The sequence below is a fragment of the Ixodes scapularis genome, unplaced genomic scaffold (genome assembly GCF_016920785.2).
Source record: "Ixodes scapularis isolate PalLabHiFi unplaced genomic scaffold, ASM1692078v2 PGA_scaffold4__175_contigs__length_147842914, whole genome shotgun sequence".
Classification (NCBI taxonomy): Eukaryota; Metazoa; Arthropoda; class Arachnida; order Ixodida; family Ixodidae; genus Ixodes; species Ixodes scapularis.
The window spans coordinates 135,384,940-135,400,681 of NW_024609879.1; the positions used below are offsets into that span (position 1 = coordinate 135,384,940).

A 15,742-nucleotide genomic window follows, 5' to 3' on the forward strand; every position below is an offset into this window, starting at 1 on the left:
ATTTTTGTTATAAAGGATTCAATAGAAATCATTGTTTACTGGAAGCTGTAGGATCGCACATTACCTTGCGATGGGTACTCTGGCAGAGATGAAAGAAACACCCCCTGGATGCAAAGTCTGGTCCGAAGACTTCCCTTGCTGCCCGGATCGCAGCCATCTCGTAATCACTCACGATGACGCTGGGGTCTGGAAGGTAACCTCTTGCTTCGCATGCGTCAAGGACGGCCCGAAAAAGCTCTTCATAAATCGCGAGGCTCTTGCCAGCAAGGAGAGCGTAGACCAGGCGACGGAGCTTTCCCCGATTGCGCACCTGAGCACGTAGAGTTGTTTAAACAGCCGGGGGCAGACTGAAAACGTCCCGTCCATGTACCCGGTTGGGCTCGTGCTCAAGGCTCTGAGCTGCTCGCTGCTGGCGAAGACGAGCATCCGGTCCCGCTGCTCCGATCCGTTGTCATAAATGAGGAAGGATTGTGGCACTTCTCCTTCGGTCGTTGCCCAGATGTCCTCGACCTCGAGCTTAGCGGTGGATTCTGGTTCCGGTGGGTGCAGCCGGCTTCTTTGCTGGCGCAAGTCGTGACGCACAGTCTCTAGGCTTCTAATTGAAATAGTTAAACAGCACAAAACGCTAGGTGTCATTTTTTCAGAACATATGCAATGGGATAATCACATCGAATACTTAGTTACGAAACTGTCAAAAGTTGTTGGAATAATATGCCACTGTCGCTCCTTGTTGCCTGTAAATATTAAAATGCAAATTTATCATGCTCTGTTTAGCTCACAAATTAACTATTGTCATTTGGTTTGGGGCACAACAACCAAATCTAATATTAACAAACTCACGATCCTACAAAAGAAAATGCTGCGTTTTATTGCAAACGTGCCTTACGACACTCATACTGAGCCATTATTTCTTAAATTCAACATCATGAGGATTGCCAGTGTATACGAGTACCGTTTGCTATGTTCTTATTTATTTTCGACCGCTGAGTTTGCTTCTTTTTTGTCTAATGTATCCCATCTGACAAAACGTGAATCCTTCATCCTTGTCAGACGCAGAGAGTTCTGGAACGTGCCTCATTTTCGTACAAATTATGCACTCCAATCTATTGCGCATAACCTGCCTTCATTACTTAACAAGTTCCTTATAGACCACAATGATATTCACTGTTTAACAAAAAAAGATGTACGTGTTTGTTTTGTTTAGTCAAAGTGTATTCTGTAGTACTTGTTTTTTTTATAATGCCCTGTAAGTGCAGGGGCACCAGGCCCAGTCAAGCTACCTCATGGAAGCTTTTTGTCTGGTGCCCTCAGCACAATATTGCTGAAAATAAATATTACTTACTTACTTACTTACTAATATTCGCCCGCACAGCAGCCGACGAACTGCATAACGCCTGGGCCAAGAGCTTGCTTGGTGGTTCCGACGTTTCTTGCGCTTTTCTTTTCAGGTTCATTCTATCTCCGTCACCTTAACGCCGTCAAAGTAGCTGCAAAGGTTGCGCTCCGACACTGACCAAAAGCGAGTAATCTGCAGTGCCGAAAAATTAAGACCGCCTTATGAGACGCTGCTTACTTAGAAAACACCAGGGCAGTTTTAAAATTTTATAATTCAACAAGTTCTTACTTGTTCTTTGAAAAATATCAGCTTGGAAATTATATTCCTTTTCTAATATTTAAGAAAAAAGAGAATATCAGATAACAGTAACAATCGTTTCACGTTGGAAATTGAAAATGCGCCTAATTGCACGCGAAGAAAAAATTGTAAAATGGCCAGCAAGTATTGTGGACGAGCGGATAGACAGAAGGGATATTTTGGTCCAGGAGCACTCTTGGTCAGTTATTTATCATTTTTCTATCCAAAACTTTACCTCTCCTCATCTCTTTGTTGAAACGTACATGCGGTGCATCATCGTCGTTCAGAGGATATATTTTTGCTAATAGGTAGCATTCATTATTTTGAAAAGTAAAGAATCAATGAATGAATAAAACATTAGAATCTTAGTACACCCACAAAATCATTTTTATCCCAAATAAATGTCAAACCCCTCTATTCTGGTCAACAATGTGAAGAAAACTACAGGTCCGATAATAGCATGCAACACAAACAAAAAATATGCCCCAGCCCGTACCTATTTTTTGCTGTCAAAACAAGGATAGTTATACTCACAGCGTGGTCCGTAGTTATTGCTCCCTTGCACCCGCCTGTCCGCTGCTTACGGCACTGCCACCGGATCCACCCGTTTTTTTACTGCTTTTGCACGTAGTCGTAACCGTCAAGCAAAACTTTCGCCTTACCCTTGTTCAAACGAATTACCTCCATGATGACAATCAGAATGCAGGTACGGCTAAAATGTTTGCTTTATATAGCAAACGTCTTCAGGAACTAGCGTTCGACTGTACCACTATATCAACCAATATGATATAGCAAAACTTTCTTAATCTGCGATTTAAAAAGGAACCACTAAACGACAACAAAAAATCTTTTTATCCTATTGGCTTGGTTTAATAAAGAAAACAATATTTATTAAACCAGCCTCGAGAAACAACACAACAAAAGGTGTGAACCCTGCTTTGAAGTTAGGATGGAAGGGGCTTAAGACACAAAGGAATATCTAAAATCAGTCACGAGAAAGAACGCAACAAAAGGCGTGAATTCTGCTTCTTAATTAGCGTGGAAGGTGGAAGCAGGCCTTTTAGTGAATCGTTGGCACAGATCTGAGGCTTCGACCCCCGTGTGCAACTATGAAGGTCATAGAAGGTCCCCGTAGTGGCACTATCGCAAAAAAAGCAACGCGTGGAGAAATAAGCACGAACGCCTAGAAGGCGGGCATGTGCTTGGAAGAAAGAAGTCTTGACATTCTACTCACCGCTCCGTTCTGTTTTCGATGCTTACTGTAGCTTCTAGGAGAGTTTTAGGCGTCGCACTGTTGACAGTTCCGCTTTTTTTTTTTGTCCTAGGCGGACGTTACAATAAGTTTTTTTTAATGCGACCTCGAATAATTCGATCGCGTTGAAAGGCCCCGGGACACATTTGCGCATGTATTCCCCATGGTTTAATTCGATCTTCGAGACTATTCGACATAATTTCACGGTCCTGTAGAGGTCGAATTAACAGAAAAACTTACTGCATAACTCCGCAGACTATTTCCTACACTCCAAGTTAATAAAATTTTTATTTGCCTACTAAACAATCTACAGAAAATATTTGCCTGTAACACATGGTTGCAAGCAATGTACCTAATCGGTTCCACAAATACTGCAACAACAAGAGAAAGTTTCAAGTTATTAACCTGACTCATATAATGGTATAATGAGTTGCTGTATGTGATGGAGCATCCCAGAGCTTCGCTATGAAAATAATTTAAAAAAAGTGGTGAGCTTTACAATACAATACAATACAACAATACAATACAAACTTTATTCTCACCACAGATACATGTGGTGAATGGGAGGCCGGAGAAAAAGCTGCAGAAATGCAGCTTGACGAGCTCCGGACCCCCCCCCCCCCCCTTCCCCCCCCCCCCCCCTCAGCAGCTATGACGGAACACAAAAACAAATAAAATGTGTTCAGAAATAAACAATGCAAATATAGTGCGCACATAAGGAATACATTCTTAAGTATTAAAATACAAATTGAGTATACTGCTGTTTGACATATTCACTACATCTATATTTTGATCACAATATTCATTCAACAAAAAAGGTAAAGCATAACGTATTGTTTGTTTTCCATAATTTGTCCTGCATTTCGGAATTTTCCAAGGTTGGTGATGTCTAGACGGGTAATGATTCTCTGTTTCTTTTAATACATACAGTTGAAGAATTGTACTGGAACGGCCGTAAGTAGCATTTCTGTAAGCCATTGTTAAACGATAGTTATAAATTTGCTGTATGTTGAGGATCTTATATAATTGAAACAATGATTCGGTGTGATGAATGTAAGAAACATCTGCTATTATTCGTATCACCTTTTTTGTAATAAATGTATCATATTTAAATTTGAATCAGACGAATTTCCCCAGACGAGATTGCAATAACACAAATGGGAATAAAATAATGAGTTATATAAAACCCTTTTTACGCTTTTCGGTAGGACATGTCTATGTTTGTTCATAATTCCTACAGATTTACCCAGTTTAGAGCAGAGCTTTTTTTTATGGTTAGTCCAGAGCATATTATCACAAAAAATAACTCCAAGTGTTTTAACACTATTTACAAATTCAATGTGCAAGGATCCAAAGTTGAAAGGATTGTATAATCTATCGCTCGAACCACGTGGGCGAAATATTATTGCTTTTGTTTTTGAGACATTAATAGTTAAACAATTTACTTCAGCCCATGTTTTTAATTTTATAAGAAACGCATTTGCTTTATTTACAAGACCCTCCTCGGATGAATCTGAAAAAAATATACTGGTGTCGTCTGCATAGATAATATATTTGCAACTTGAATCGAGTTTCACTATGTCATTTATATATAACAAAAAAAGAAATGGCCCGAGGATACTTCCCTGGGGAACTCCTGATAATATATTTAAAGGTGTTGATCTCTAATTTTTAATTTGCACAAATTGGGAGCGATGCTGTAAATAGGACTTAATTAGTGTGAGTGGAAGATCGCGAATGCCATAAGAAAATAATTTATCTAGCAGGATTAAATGATTTATGCAATCAAATGCTTTGCTGAAATCTAAAAACAACCCAAGCGTCAAAATTTTGTCTTCGAAATTTCTAAGTATATGTTCTTTTTGAACTAATAAGGCTGTTTCTGTTGATCTATGTTTTCGGAATCCAAATTGACAGTCAGTAATGAGCGAGTGCTTATCACAGAAATTAATAATGCGGGAGTGAATAATCTTTTCTAACCCTTTTGAGAATACCGGAAGAATGGATATAGGACGGTAATTTCCTAACTCATTTTTGTTTCCTGATTTGAATAAAGCTACAACTTTCGCGATTTGCATTTTTTTAGGAAAGATACCGGAAGATATTGCGAGGTTGTATATGTATGTTATATATGGGGCAATAATGTCTGCTACATATTTTACAGGTTTAATTTGTAAATCATCCGCATCACGACTGCCACTGTTACTCAGACACATAATAGAGGAACACACTTCAGTCTCATATGTGGGGTACATAAAGAGCGATTCCGAGATAGGCTTAATATTTTCTGACGCTTCATGATAATAAGAGTTGTTCCCGATATTCACAAAATGGTTGTTAAATACGTTTGCCAGGTTTGAGGCACTTAAGACCTCTCCATTATGTTTAAAATTTTCAAAACTTTCTGGCTTGTAAGACGAATTGAAAACACTATTTATACGTTTCCATAATATATCGGCCTTTTTTAGACACTCAGCGTCAAACAGACTAGAATAATAAATTCTTTTAGATTTTCTAATTTCCGCTGTTAGTTGGTTTCTGTATTCTTTGAAATTGACTAATGCCACTGCTTCACGTGTCACAAGAAATGTTTTATAAAGTTTATATTTTATACGCGTCTTCTTAAGGAGTGCAGTGGTCATCCAAGGCTTTCGTCCTTTTCGAGCAAGTTTAATAGTTTTATTTGGAAAACAAGAAAAATAAACCTGTTTAAATTTTTCCAAAAACGCGTTGTATGCACTATCCACGTCTTTTGACTTCAGTACATCGGTCCAATCAGTGGCCAATAATTTCTGCCTAAATGCATCTAGTGTAAGTGGTGTAATGTTTTGGAAAGTCATAGAATTTGTGTCGCGCTTATGTACCTCTCGTGTTGTGTCAGCTAGCATAAATATGGGCAGATGGTCGCTAATATCCGAGCTTATTACGCCAGCTTTGATCTTTTCCTTCTCATGGTTTGTAATAAAAAGATCAATTAATGTTGATGTAGAAAGTGTAGTGCGTGTGGGATGAGTAATTACATTAACAAAATTGTTCGCCGTTAACAATAATAACAAGTCGGCCGCGTTGGGGCTAGTTTCCAACAAATTAATATTTAGATCGCCACCAATAAAAAGAACATATTTGCTTTCGTTTGCGTGACACAGCAGTTTATCTAGAAATGTCAAAAATGGTGCCACATTCCCGCTGGGCGGACGATATATAACAGCAAAAATATAAAAGTCCCGTTTTATACACAGTATTTCATAGTCATCCATAACAGATGTGTATTCAGGAATATTTTCGAAATTATCACTCGCGACAAGCATAGCGACACCACCCCCCCGCCCGGAAACACGATTTTGATAAAAATGATTATACTGGGGGAGAATAAAAAAATCTGTTCCATCTCTGTACCACGTTTCCGTGAACATTACGACATCGAACGAGCATTCACATGACTCAAAAAGAAACATAAGGTCGTCTATCTTAGATCTAGCAGACCTAACATTCAGGTGAAAACGTTTCAAGAGTTTACTTGTTTTATTTGTTTCGTTACAAATATCTTGCGGAAGAAACAGATCGTTGTCTGCCATTACCTAGCAGAAAAAAACAATAAAAAGGAAAACGCTTATCCTACAATTTTGGCTTAACAAATCTTGTCGAGATCACCGTCGTGTTCTATCGATACGATATCTGCGGTTTCAGATCTACGGGCTCAAATCTTGCTGTTTCGCAGCCACACGTATTTTCATCCCGCGTCTCGCTTTTTTGCAGTGGCCTTTCCAAGTAGTTTCTTCAAGGTCGGGCACAAATGCTCGTTTACAAAGACCGCGGTGTCAGTCGATAATCCGAAGTCTTTGTTCGTGAGTCGCTTTTTCCTGGCTTTTGCAAGCACCTTTTCGCGTTTCTCTCTTCGTACGAACTGCACGATAATATTTTGCTTGTTTAGTTCTCGTGTGCGGACTCGGTGACAGATTTCAACATCTTGTTTATCAATCGGTTCGCCAATTAGTTCACCAAGCTTGCACAAAGTTGCATGAAGATCCTCGTTTTCAATAACTGCCATTCCTTTTATCTCTAGGTTGTAGGCGCGAGAGTGCTGTTCGCATTGGACAATGCTCATCCGGTTTGCTTTCACATCCCCCTCAAGGGCGTGATACCTCGCTCGAAGCTCATCATTTTCTTTCTTTAACGCAGAAGCTGTCTCGACTTCGCTTGCAAGTTTCTTCTTCATGTTCTCAAATTTAGCATTTATAAAATCCATACTAGACTTCACTTCCCGTATATCTGAACGGAGGTCACGAATTTCATTGCGAAAGTCCCTCTCTATCGTTTCCCTCAAGGATTTCCACTCGGTCCTCATCTCATCCCGCAATTCTGCGAAAAGGCGCGTAAGGTCCTTCGCCATTGGGTCGGTTACACATTATCGTGAACAACAACACAATTGGCAGCAGCGACGGCAAGTTTTCTAAATGTTCGGGTAGTATTATATTGTAAAACACCAACCTGCAAAGTAGCGCAGTTTTAGAATGATGCGTGGACTGCCGTCGCGACTGCCAAGTGATGAGCGATGCAAGGATCCTCTTCTTATAGTGCAGACGACTGCAGCGGCCTCATACAGCGGTCAGTTGGTATCGTAGACGTCCGAGGGGAAGGCAGCAGCAGTGACGGAGCGTATCCAGCCAGGCACAGGATCGTAGGCTGTCGACGATTGCAGGGGTAGCGCTTATCAACCGGAACAGGCGATTGAAGCAGTCTGCAAAGTAGCGCAATTTGGAATGATGCGTGGACTGCCGTCGCGACTGCCAAGTGATGAGCGATGCAAGGATCCTTTTCTTATAGTGCAGACGACAGCAGCGGCCTCATACAGCGGTCAGTTGGTATCGTAGACGTCCGAGGGGAAGGCAGCAGCAGTGACGGAGCGTATCCAGCCAGGCACAGGATCGTAGGCTGTCGACGATTGCAGGGGTAGCGCTTATCAACCGGAACAGGCGATTGAAGCAGTCTGCAAAGTAGCGCAGTTTTGGAATAATGCGTGGACTGCCGTCGCGACTGCCAAGTGATGAGCGATGCAAGGATCCTTTTCTTATAGTGCAGACGACAGCAGCGGCCTCATACAGCGGTCAGTTGGTATCGTAGACGTCCGAGGGGAAGGCAGCAGCAGTGACGGAGCGTATCCAGCCAGGCACAGGATCGTAGGCTGTCGACGATTGCAGGGGTAGCGCTTATCAACCGGAACAGGCGATTGAAGCAGTCTGCAAAGTAGCGCAGTTTTGGAATAATGCGTGGACTGCCGTCGCGACTGCCAAGTGATGAGCGATGCAAGGATCCTTTTCTTATAGTGCAGACGACAGCAGCGGCCTCATACAGCGGTCAGTTGGTATCGTAGACGTCCGAGGGGAAGGCAGCAGCAGTGACGGAGCGTATCCAGCCAGGCACAGGATCGTAGGCTGTCGACGATTGCAGGGGTAGCGCTTATCAACCGGAACAGGCGATTGAAGCAGTCTGCAAAGTAGCGCAGTTTTGGAATGATGCGTGGACTGCCGTCGCGACTGCTTTCCTCCGCCTATGCCCCAGGACCAGTGAGCTTCTCTCCGTATCTGCCACTTTTGCGGTGAGCTTTTCTCCGGTGAGTTTCTCTCCAGTGAGCTTTTCTCCGGTGAGCTTTTCTCCGGGATTCCCCCCCCCCCCCTCCCCCCGGTCGCGGCTAAATATTCAGCTTCATGGCCGTGCTATCTCGGCTGGTTCCCTTATCCTAAATATATGCTACAGGGAAATAAAGTGAGACAAAATATAGAAGCGGAGCTTAAAAAAACACTAACACCCTCCCCCCCCCCCCCCTTAAAAAATTGTTTTAATTGTTTGAACGTCGACTTAATATGGTGTCAGAGACCACCCGATCAATATTTTGCTACAGTCACGTATATTTTTAATGTACCCAAATACTCAACCGCTGAAAGCCGAAACCGAAACACGAGCACGGAAGCTCGTGGCCACGACATGTGGACGATGTGCGCCGAGAAGGAGGGAGGAATGGAGAGGAGAGGCGATGCCGGTGGTAACGTAAGCTACACCCGACCGTGTTTTTTTTTTTTCTACGCATCTACGTTGTGCGAAGCAGACGATGACGGCGACGAAGTTGCGTGCACCGTTTTTTGTGCTTTTGTTTCGCACTTATATGTCTTCCGCTCGATGTTCCGGTGGGCCTTCAAGCTCGATGTTCTGAGCTTGAAGACCCACCCCTTGCCCGTTCGATCTGAATGAGCTGCGTACCGGAACGTCTTCGTGTAATCTCTACTACGTTGTGCACGTTAAAGACCCCAGGTTAGCGGTTGTACTGCTCTGGCTAAATTTTTCGTTTACGGCTGAGAGACAGGTCACCCGTTGAGGCGTACCAATTTCAAGGCTGTCTAAGCATAAAAGCAACAGAATTTGGCGCTGGAAGATCGATTGGCCGGTAGTACGAAGTTCAGTTCCCATGTCTATCGGAACATTGGTCCGACGTGCTCTGCCATCGCGTCGTCCAGCCCACGGTACATCGCCATGTTAAGAATGACGTGCTATATGTACCAGTACTTCCCCTGATCTGTGGATCGTTTTTTTATCAACGTATTTGCGGTTTCTTGGAAGCCAGGCTAGAAAAGCGAGGTTGATATAATTTTTTTATATTGAATATGTGCCTTAGATGAACCACGACTTTGAACATATTTGGTACCCTTCAGCTTGAACGCCACTTGGTCATGGAAAAGAGGGTAAGAGCGACTAAAACCGGTCGATTCTCGACCGGCAGTTTTCGGGCGAAAAGAAAACGAATTTCGAGCCGCAAATTGTGTTCTGTGTAGTTGGGCCATTATAGGTCATGTTTAAATAAAAATCTTGGCGGGTATAAATACCGTGTCAGGATGAATTTAGGCTTGCTGTATAAATATTTATGAGAGATTTGCTGTGATCATTAACCACAAAGTTTGAAACAATGCTCTTTTTAACGGCTTTATTGTGCTCACAATTCATGGTGCCCTGACTCCAGAAATAGGTAACTTTTATTCTTTTATTTTGTTGGGAAACAAATCGTGTTTTGCGTGCGACGTTTCAACCCAAGGATTTTCATTTTAGTCGCCCGGCAGGTCATGGTTCTTATATCCAGTCAACGCATTCTTCAGCTATGCAGAGCTTCGGGGGCTGAAATATTACGTGCTATATGAGGACAGTTTCTTCATAGTAGGCTAAGTGCATGTTAATTTTTTATTTGTTGGGTGTTTATTTCTGTTGCCCTCATAAGACGTGAAGTTTAAGCCCACCTTTGAGTCGCTGCAACGTGTCCCGTCCGGTGCTGTGACATTCAAAAGCGAAAAACGGCCATCCTGATCAGGACTCGTTGTACAATATAGAACGCACCTCTCCAGCATTCCGTCCTGCAAAAAGTATCGTGCGTTGTTTTGATGTGTCCTAAAACAGGTGCCCAACTTTAGATATGTCGGTATAAATCACAGAGATTCCAAGCTTGATCTGGGAGTAGTTGACTGAGCAATTGTTACTGCACCCTAGGTGGGAGAATAAAGGCGCGAAAACTAGTCCCGCAGACGCCAGGTATCTAGTACTGAATTTTCACCCTTGCTGGTGCGGATATTAACTCACAGTGCACTGCTGTGTTGTGAAATCTCTATTTGTGATGCACGGTAAAGTGCCATTGCTGACCCCCATATCTCTACTCCTGTTTTAGAATATTTCAGTAGACTGTTCTAGAGCCACGATTTGCTAGCGGCAGCTCGTGCCATAACTTCAAAGCATGAATAGAGCACACACCCACTGGACTTGCTTTCCGTAGCGTACGATCTACGAAAACTTTATATTGTTTCCAACGCTCCAAAACCCAAAAACTCGCAATAAAATCCTAAAACAATTGCACAAGAAAAAACACATTTAGAGTGCATAGCAGCCCGTCAAAAGTCAGATGAAGTGGATTTTCTCCCCTCCATTTTTTATGACGTGGTTGGCGAAGGCATATTTCATAAAATTAGAGACGTTGCGTCTTGTATGCCTGTATAAAATAATAATGTAAATGTTGTTTACGGCAATTGCAGAGGCACTGTGCCGCTGACTTCGATATATAAGAACACAGAGCCCGAAAGTTTTACTGACGATACATCGGTCATCTCCTTGGTTCTGCTCTATTTTATTTTCAACATGATATCGCTCGGCGTCGGTGCTCAGGACATGGAGAAGGATGAGGGAGGCGGGAAAGTTGGCGAAGGCTCCGACGAGTTGTTTATTTTGGTGTCGTAGAGACAAAATACTTAAGGTATCCTTCGGGTAGCTCATCAAAGTTTGCAACGCGTCACTTTCCGCTTTACTTTCTTAAACTGCGTGTTTGACGATGAATCGCGCGATAGTTTTTCCTTCCGCGCAGTGACAGAGTAGCAGAAAAAGAAATTAAAATATAACGGGCAGCGTTCACCCACCTCAACTGGATGCCAGAACAAGCGGCCACGTGATCTGGAACCGATTGCATGTCACCATTGTTTATCATCGCTATGGGGGTCGGCAGAGCAGAGGAGACGAGCTAAGTTTTCGAGATTAATACGGTCCGGCTAATATTTTGAAGAGATTGAGCACCAGCAACTACCTCAGGCTATTGATCATCAAGAACCCAAATTAAGTGCCCACGCAATGCTCGGGTCCAATTCGTAAAACGCATTACAATATCGTCACTCGGAGGACAGTACCAACCTACAAGCTTCGTCATCAAGTTTTGCGAGAAAGAGATCGAAAGAAAATGCCCGCCTTTATCCTAGTTAATTAAACCACTACAAAGAAGTTTTTGATCAGTGGCGCTGCAAGCGAGTATGCTTGGATTCCACTAGCGCCAGTAAGCTCGAAGAAAGGGAAAATCATTCCAACCGAATATCATTGCACCTCCTATTCAGGGGCCGCTGGTGATCACTCTGACTTTTCTGGACTAACTGCCGATCTACCAATAGTAGAGAAATAAACAAGTTTGTGTAAATGCAGGCCGAGTTAAAGGTAGCTCTACAACTTTTTTTTCTTAATTTTTCAGTTCACTGATTCTACACGATTGCAATACCCCCGAACTTCAGGGTATAATTCATACTTGGTATTTTGTCCAGTTTTGTAAACAGCTCACCTCAAATATTTTCCCTTCCCTTTTGTAACCAGCATTAGCTTCGAAGGCTAGGAGGGCTCCACCTTCGGCAAATACATTTTTTTTTTGTATTGAACTACATAATAAAAATCCCTATTCTATAAGCCGGGTCCCCCTGTGGCTTAGGGACCCCCATGCTGTGGGGTCTTCTCTGTTTTAACGCTGCTTATTGAGCGCCCATTATAGCTGTGAACGCGCACTTTTCTTTCCTTCTGAAAAAGCTGTCCAAAAAGTATATAATGTGGTGAAGCGTAACTGAAGTTACGTGTCCCTTATATGAGTTTCACAGTGCCCTTGTAAGTAGCAGTGCCATACACAACAAAATAGTCATGCGTCAAAACAACTTTCACAAGAGCAGGTGGCAGTATAACGCTGTAGGTTTCTGCTTCTATTTAAGCACGCACTTGTGAAGCGAAACCTCCATGCTAATATGATGAAGCCCACACCTGGTATTAAAAATAATAACACTATTAAAATAATAATAATAAAGCATTGATAATGTTTGAGAAAATTCAAAATAATATGCAGGTCCGTCAAAGCTGTCAGGGGATTGTGGGACAGAACGTAAGTTTAAGTGGCACCACCTAAGTATAAGAAAACTTAAGCGTTCCAGTAGCATCAACTGAAGTATTATTTTAAAAATCCATAAGAATGGCAACAGTATCAAGTGAAGTATTTAAAAAAAAAATTAGGTCATCCGACACCAAAATGTTTAAAGTTCTACATTCACACAGTACGTATTCTGAAGCACCAATCATTATGAAAAATTAGCTCTACTATACACATGTCTATCAGTCTTCGGTCCTTTCCAATAACAATACCTCCACTCAGTTGAACAAAAAGTAAACGCAAACCGACAACGTGTAGCACAAAACAAATATTTAAAAAAGTTGATAAAAAAATAGGTTTGAAATTTGGTAGTTTAAACTCGACAAAATACCGCCACGAACAAAAGAAGAAAAAAAAACAACAACAGAAGGTTCCGTTTAAGGAAGTTTGAGCGTATAAAGCTCTCCCTAGTTTCTTTGTCAAAGTGAGATTTTGAAGTTTGGAATGTTGCGAGCTATATATCTGAGGAAAATCATAACATCACACCTCTGTGCCATAACGTGTACAACACGCGGGAACAAGAAACTGAGTGACTAGTCGTAGTAGGCGTAATTTTGTATAGGGTGTTTTAAATTCGTCACTCCAGTGCTTGGTAAGGACGTTTGCTCAGAAAAGAAAAAAAAAACTACTAGAAATTGGGCATAAATAGGGCTTGAAAAAGACCGGGTCAAAATGACGTGGGTTTGTAATGAACATTGCGCAGTATTTCGTTTAAGATATAAGTTGATGTTTTTGTGCCATAAACTGTAGGAGTTGCAAAAAACTGCTATGCTATAGCTGTGTATGTTATAAGCTATGGAGTTATCTATGGGTTTTAAGATACCAAACTGCAAGAAAGGCTTCATGTTCTATATTATACAGAAAATACTCCTTAACTTCAAATATAGTTTTCTGAAATGTGAGTTCCATTAATTGACTGAGTCAAAATGATGCCTTCGTCTTTTACGGTGTTTGAGCACATTGGCTTGCGATGCATGATAATGTGTGGAGCAGAAGAGGAATGTCTAAAAGGATTATCCTAAGTGAATTGTGAAAACGACCTAGTTTTGTTTTGTGTGAGGGTTTTGTCAATTAGATTTTTTGTTTGGCAAATTAGTTTGTTATTTCGAAGGAGCATTTCAGTAGTATTATCGTCACTCTAGGAAAATAGAGGTGACTTGTTAGCAGGAGATTGTCATGAGAATATTGACAGATGGAACAGTTTCCAATGAAAGTATACACAAAAGTTGACGTTTATATATAAAAAAACAAAAACAAACGAAGGTGAAGAAGTCGAACCCTGTGGCACACGTGCTTTTAGAAAAATTTTGTTGCTGCATATTTGTTTATATTGAAACAATTTGTGTTCAATCTTGTAGAGGGTTATTTAACGTGGCCAATAAACACCATCGGAAACCAACAGCGGAGACCTTTTGTATTGAAATTTAATCGTTTACAATGTCGAACGCCTTGGAGACCTCGAGAAAACATGCACAAAAAACAGGTAAGACTCGAAACCTAAATTTGTGTTGGATGAGAGAGTGGTTCGAGAAGATGATGTGTATACTACCTCGAAATAAATCCGTACTGGGTGCGAAATATGATGTTGCGTTTATTCACACAGAAAGAGATTTTTATATGAATATTTTTTTTCGAATATTTTAATCATACATGGCGCAATAGATATTGATCTATGGTTTTCTATTCGGTCTCGTTGTCCTCCTTTGAAAAGAGGTTTAACAATAGCAGTTTTGAATTGAATGGGAATTGAACCAGTTTCAATACTCCGTTGAAGAAAGCATGAAGTGTATATTTTATGTTCTTTAAATTTCTACGAATATCGCTGAAGCGCGTCCCATCGTATTCTGGGACTCGTTCGGTTTCAGACTAAAGGTTATTGTCTCAAGGTCGGAAAGTGTCAGTTGCGGAAGAAATGCAGACGCCCTACTACAGTCAGGTAGGGGCAAAGTTGAGTCATTTTGTTGGGCTTTACCTGAAAACGTTGCCAAAACATTGCTGAAGGCATGAGCCGTAATAAGTGGATCAGATCCAAAAGAAGCGTTTAAAGCATTCCAGTGTAGACGTTTAGTAGGAACCCCACGTAATTCATTCTTCAATGACAAGGATTTTGCGAGACTGGTTCGAAATTCAAACACTTTTATTAAACTAAAGGCGCTTTGCTGAGCGAATCAGGGCGCTTACTTTGTTCCGAATCGTTCTAAAATAACAGAGAAGGTCTGCGTTTAGGGGTGATCGACGGCATCATTTCTAAACAATTTTTTAAACTTTATGGCAGATAGTATATCCTTATTTAACTAGGTATGTTAGTTTTTCTTTGTTTAGTGAATATGTATATTAGTTTTCATACAACTGCTTAAACATCTCAACAAACAATTGGTAGATGTTCGAGTAAGTTTGTGTGAAAAGCAGTCAGTCGTCGGTAGATATATAATTATCAAGTTTTTGATGGTGAATCATTTCAGCTTGATAATCGTTATTGTGCGCTACTTTGGATGTAAAGCCAAGATCCTCTGTGTGGCATGTCACAAAGCAATGGTCTTGAGTTATGACTGCTGTTTTTTGTTTTATTTGACCATAGCGATCTCATACTAAGGTAGTCTATCGAGGAGATAACCAAATTGCTTCTAAGCGATTCCCCCATGTAGGACCAAGAACTGTCGACTAGATACCATGGTCTGAAAAAAGAGTTATATATTTGCAAACCAGAGGTTTAGAAAACTTCATTAAATCAATGATTAAATCAACAACCAGAGAAAGGATTGCTTTATCTGGCAAAGGAGGCATACACTTTTGGAGCTCGGCTAAAAATTTTATATTCGTTCAGAGGGGGGTTCAAACAGCCAAACGGTAGAGATCAGAGACCAATGTAAGTATATGCAGTGCTATTGATTCAAATAACCGAAACGCTACCTGTGTATATAAAAAAAAAAGCTCTTGTTTTAAGAAAAGGGCGACGATACCACCGCTGCGCCTCTCGTCGCGAGTGTAAAAATGCTTTTGGACCCGGGTATGAAAAATTGGTCCTTACTTTCATTAGAAATATTGATTTCTGCTGAAAAAGTACGTCAGTTCTTGAGAGCACAGAATGAATAGCCGGTTAAAATCC

At 41.3% G+C, this 15,742-nt stretch overlaps 1 protein-coding gene across 1 annotated transcript in view; it reads right to left on the bottom strand.

Moving 5' to 3' along the window:
* Positions 1-10,001: 10,001 nt before the first annotated feature.
* The window catches only part of LOC115311832 (A disintegrin and metalloproteinase with thrombospondin motifs 5-like), a 70,311-nt gene continuing 64,570 nt past the window's right edge, over positions 10,002-15,742 (bottom strand). The window contains exons 13-14 of the mRNA XM_040218603.1: positions 10,166-10,279; positions 10,002-10,046 (exon numbers count right to left, since the gene is read on the bottom strand). Of these exons, the coding sequence (XP_040074537.1) occupies positions 10,002-10,046; positions 10,166-10,279 (159 nt within the window). The remainder of the gene's footprint in view (positions 10,047-10,165; positions 10,280-15,742) is intronic.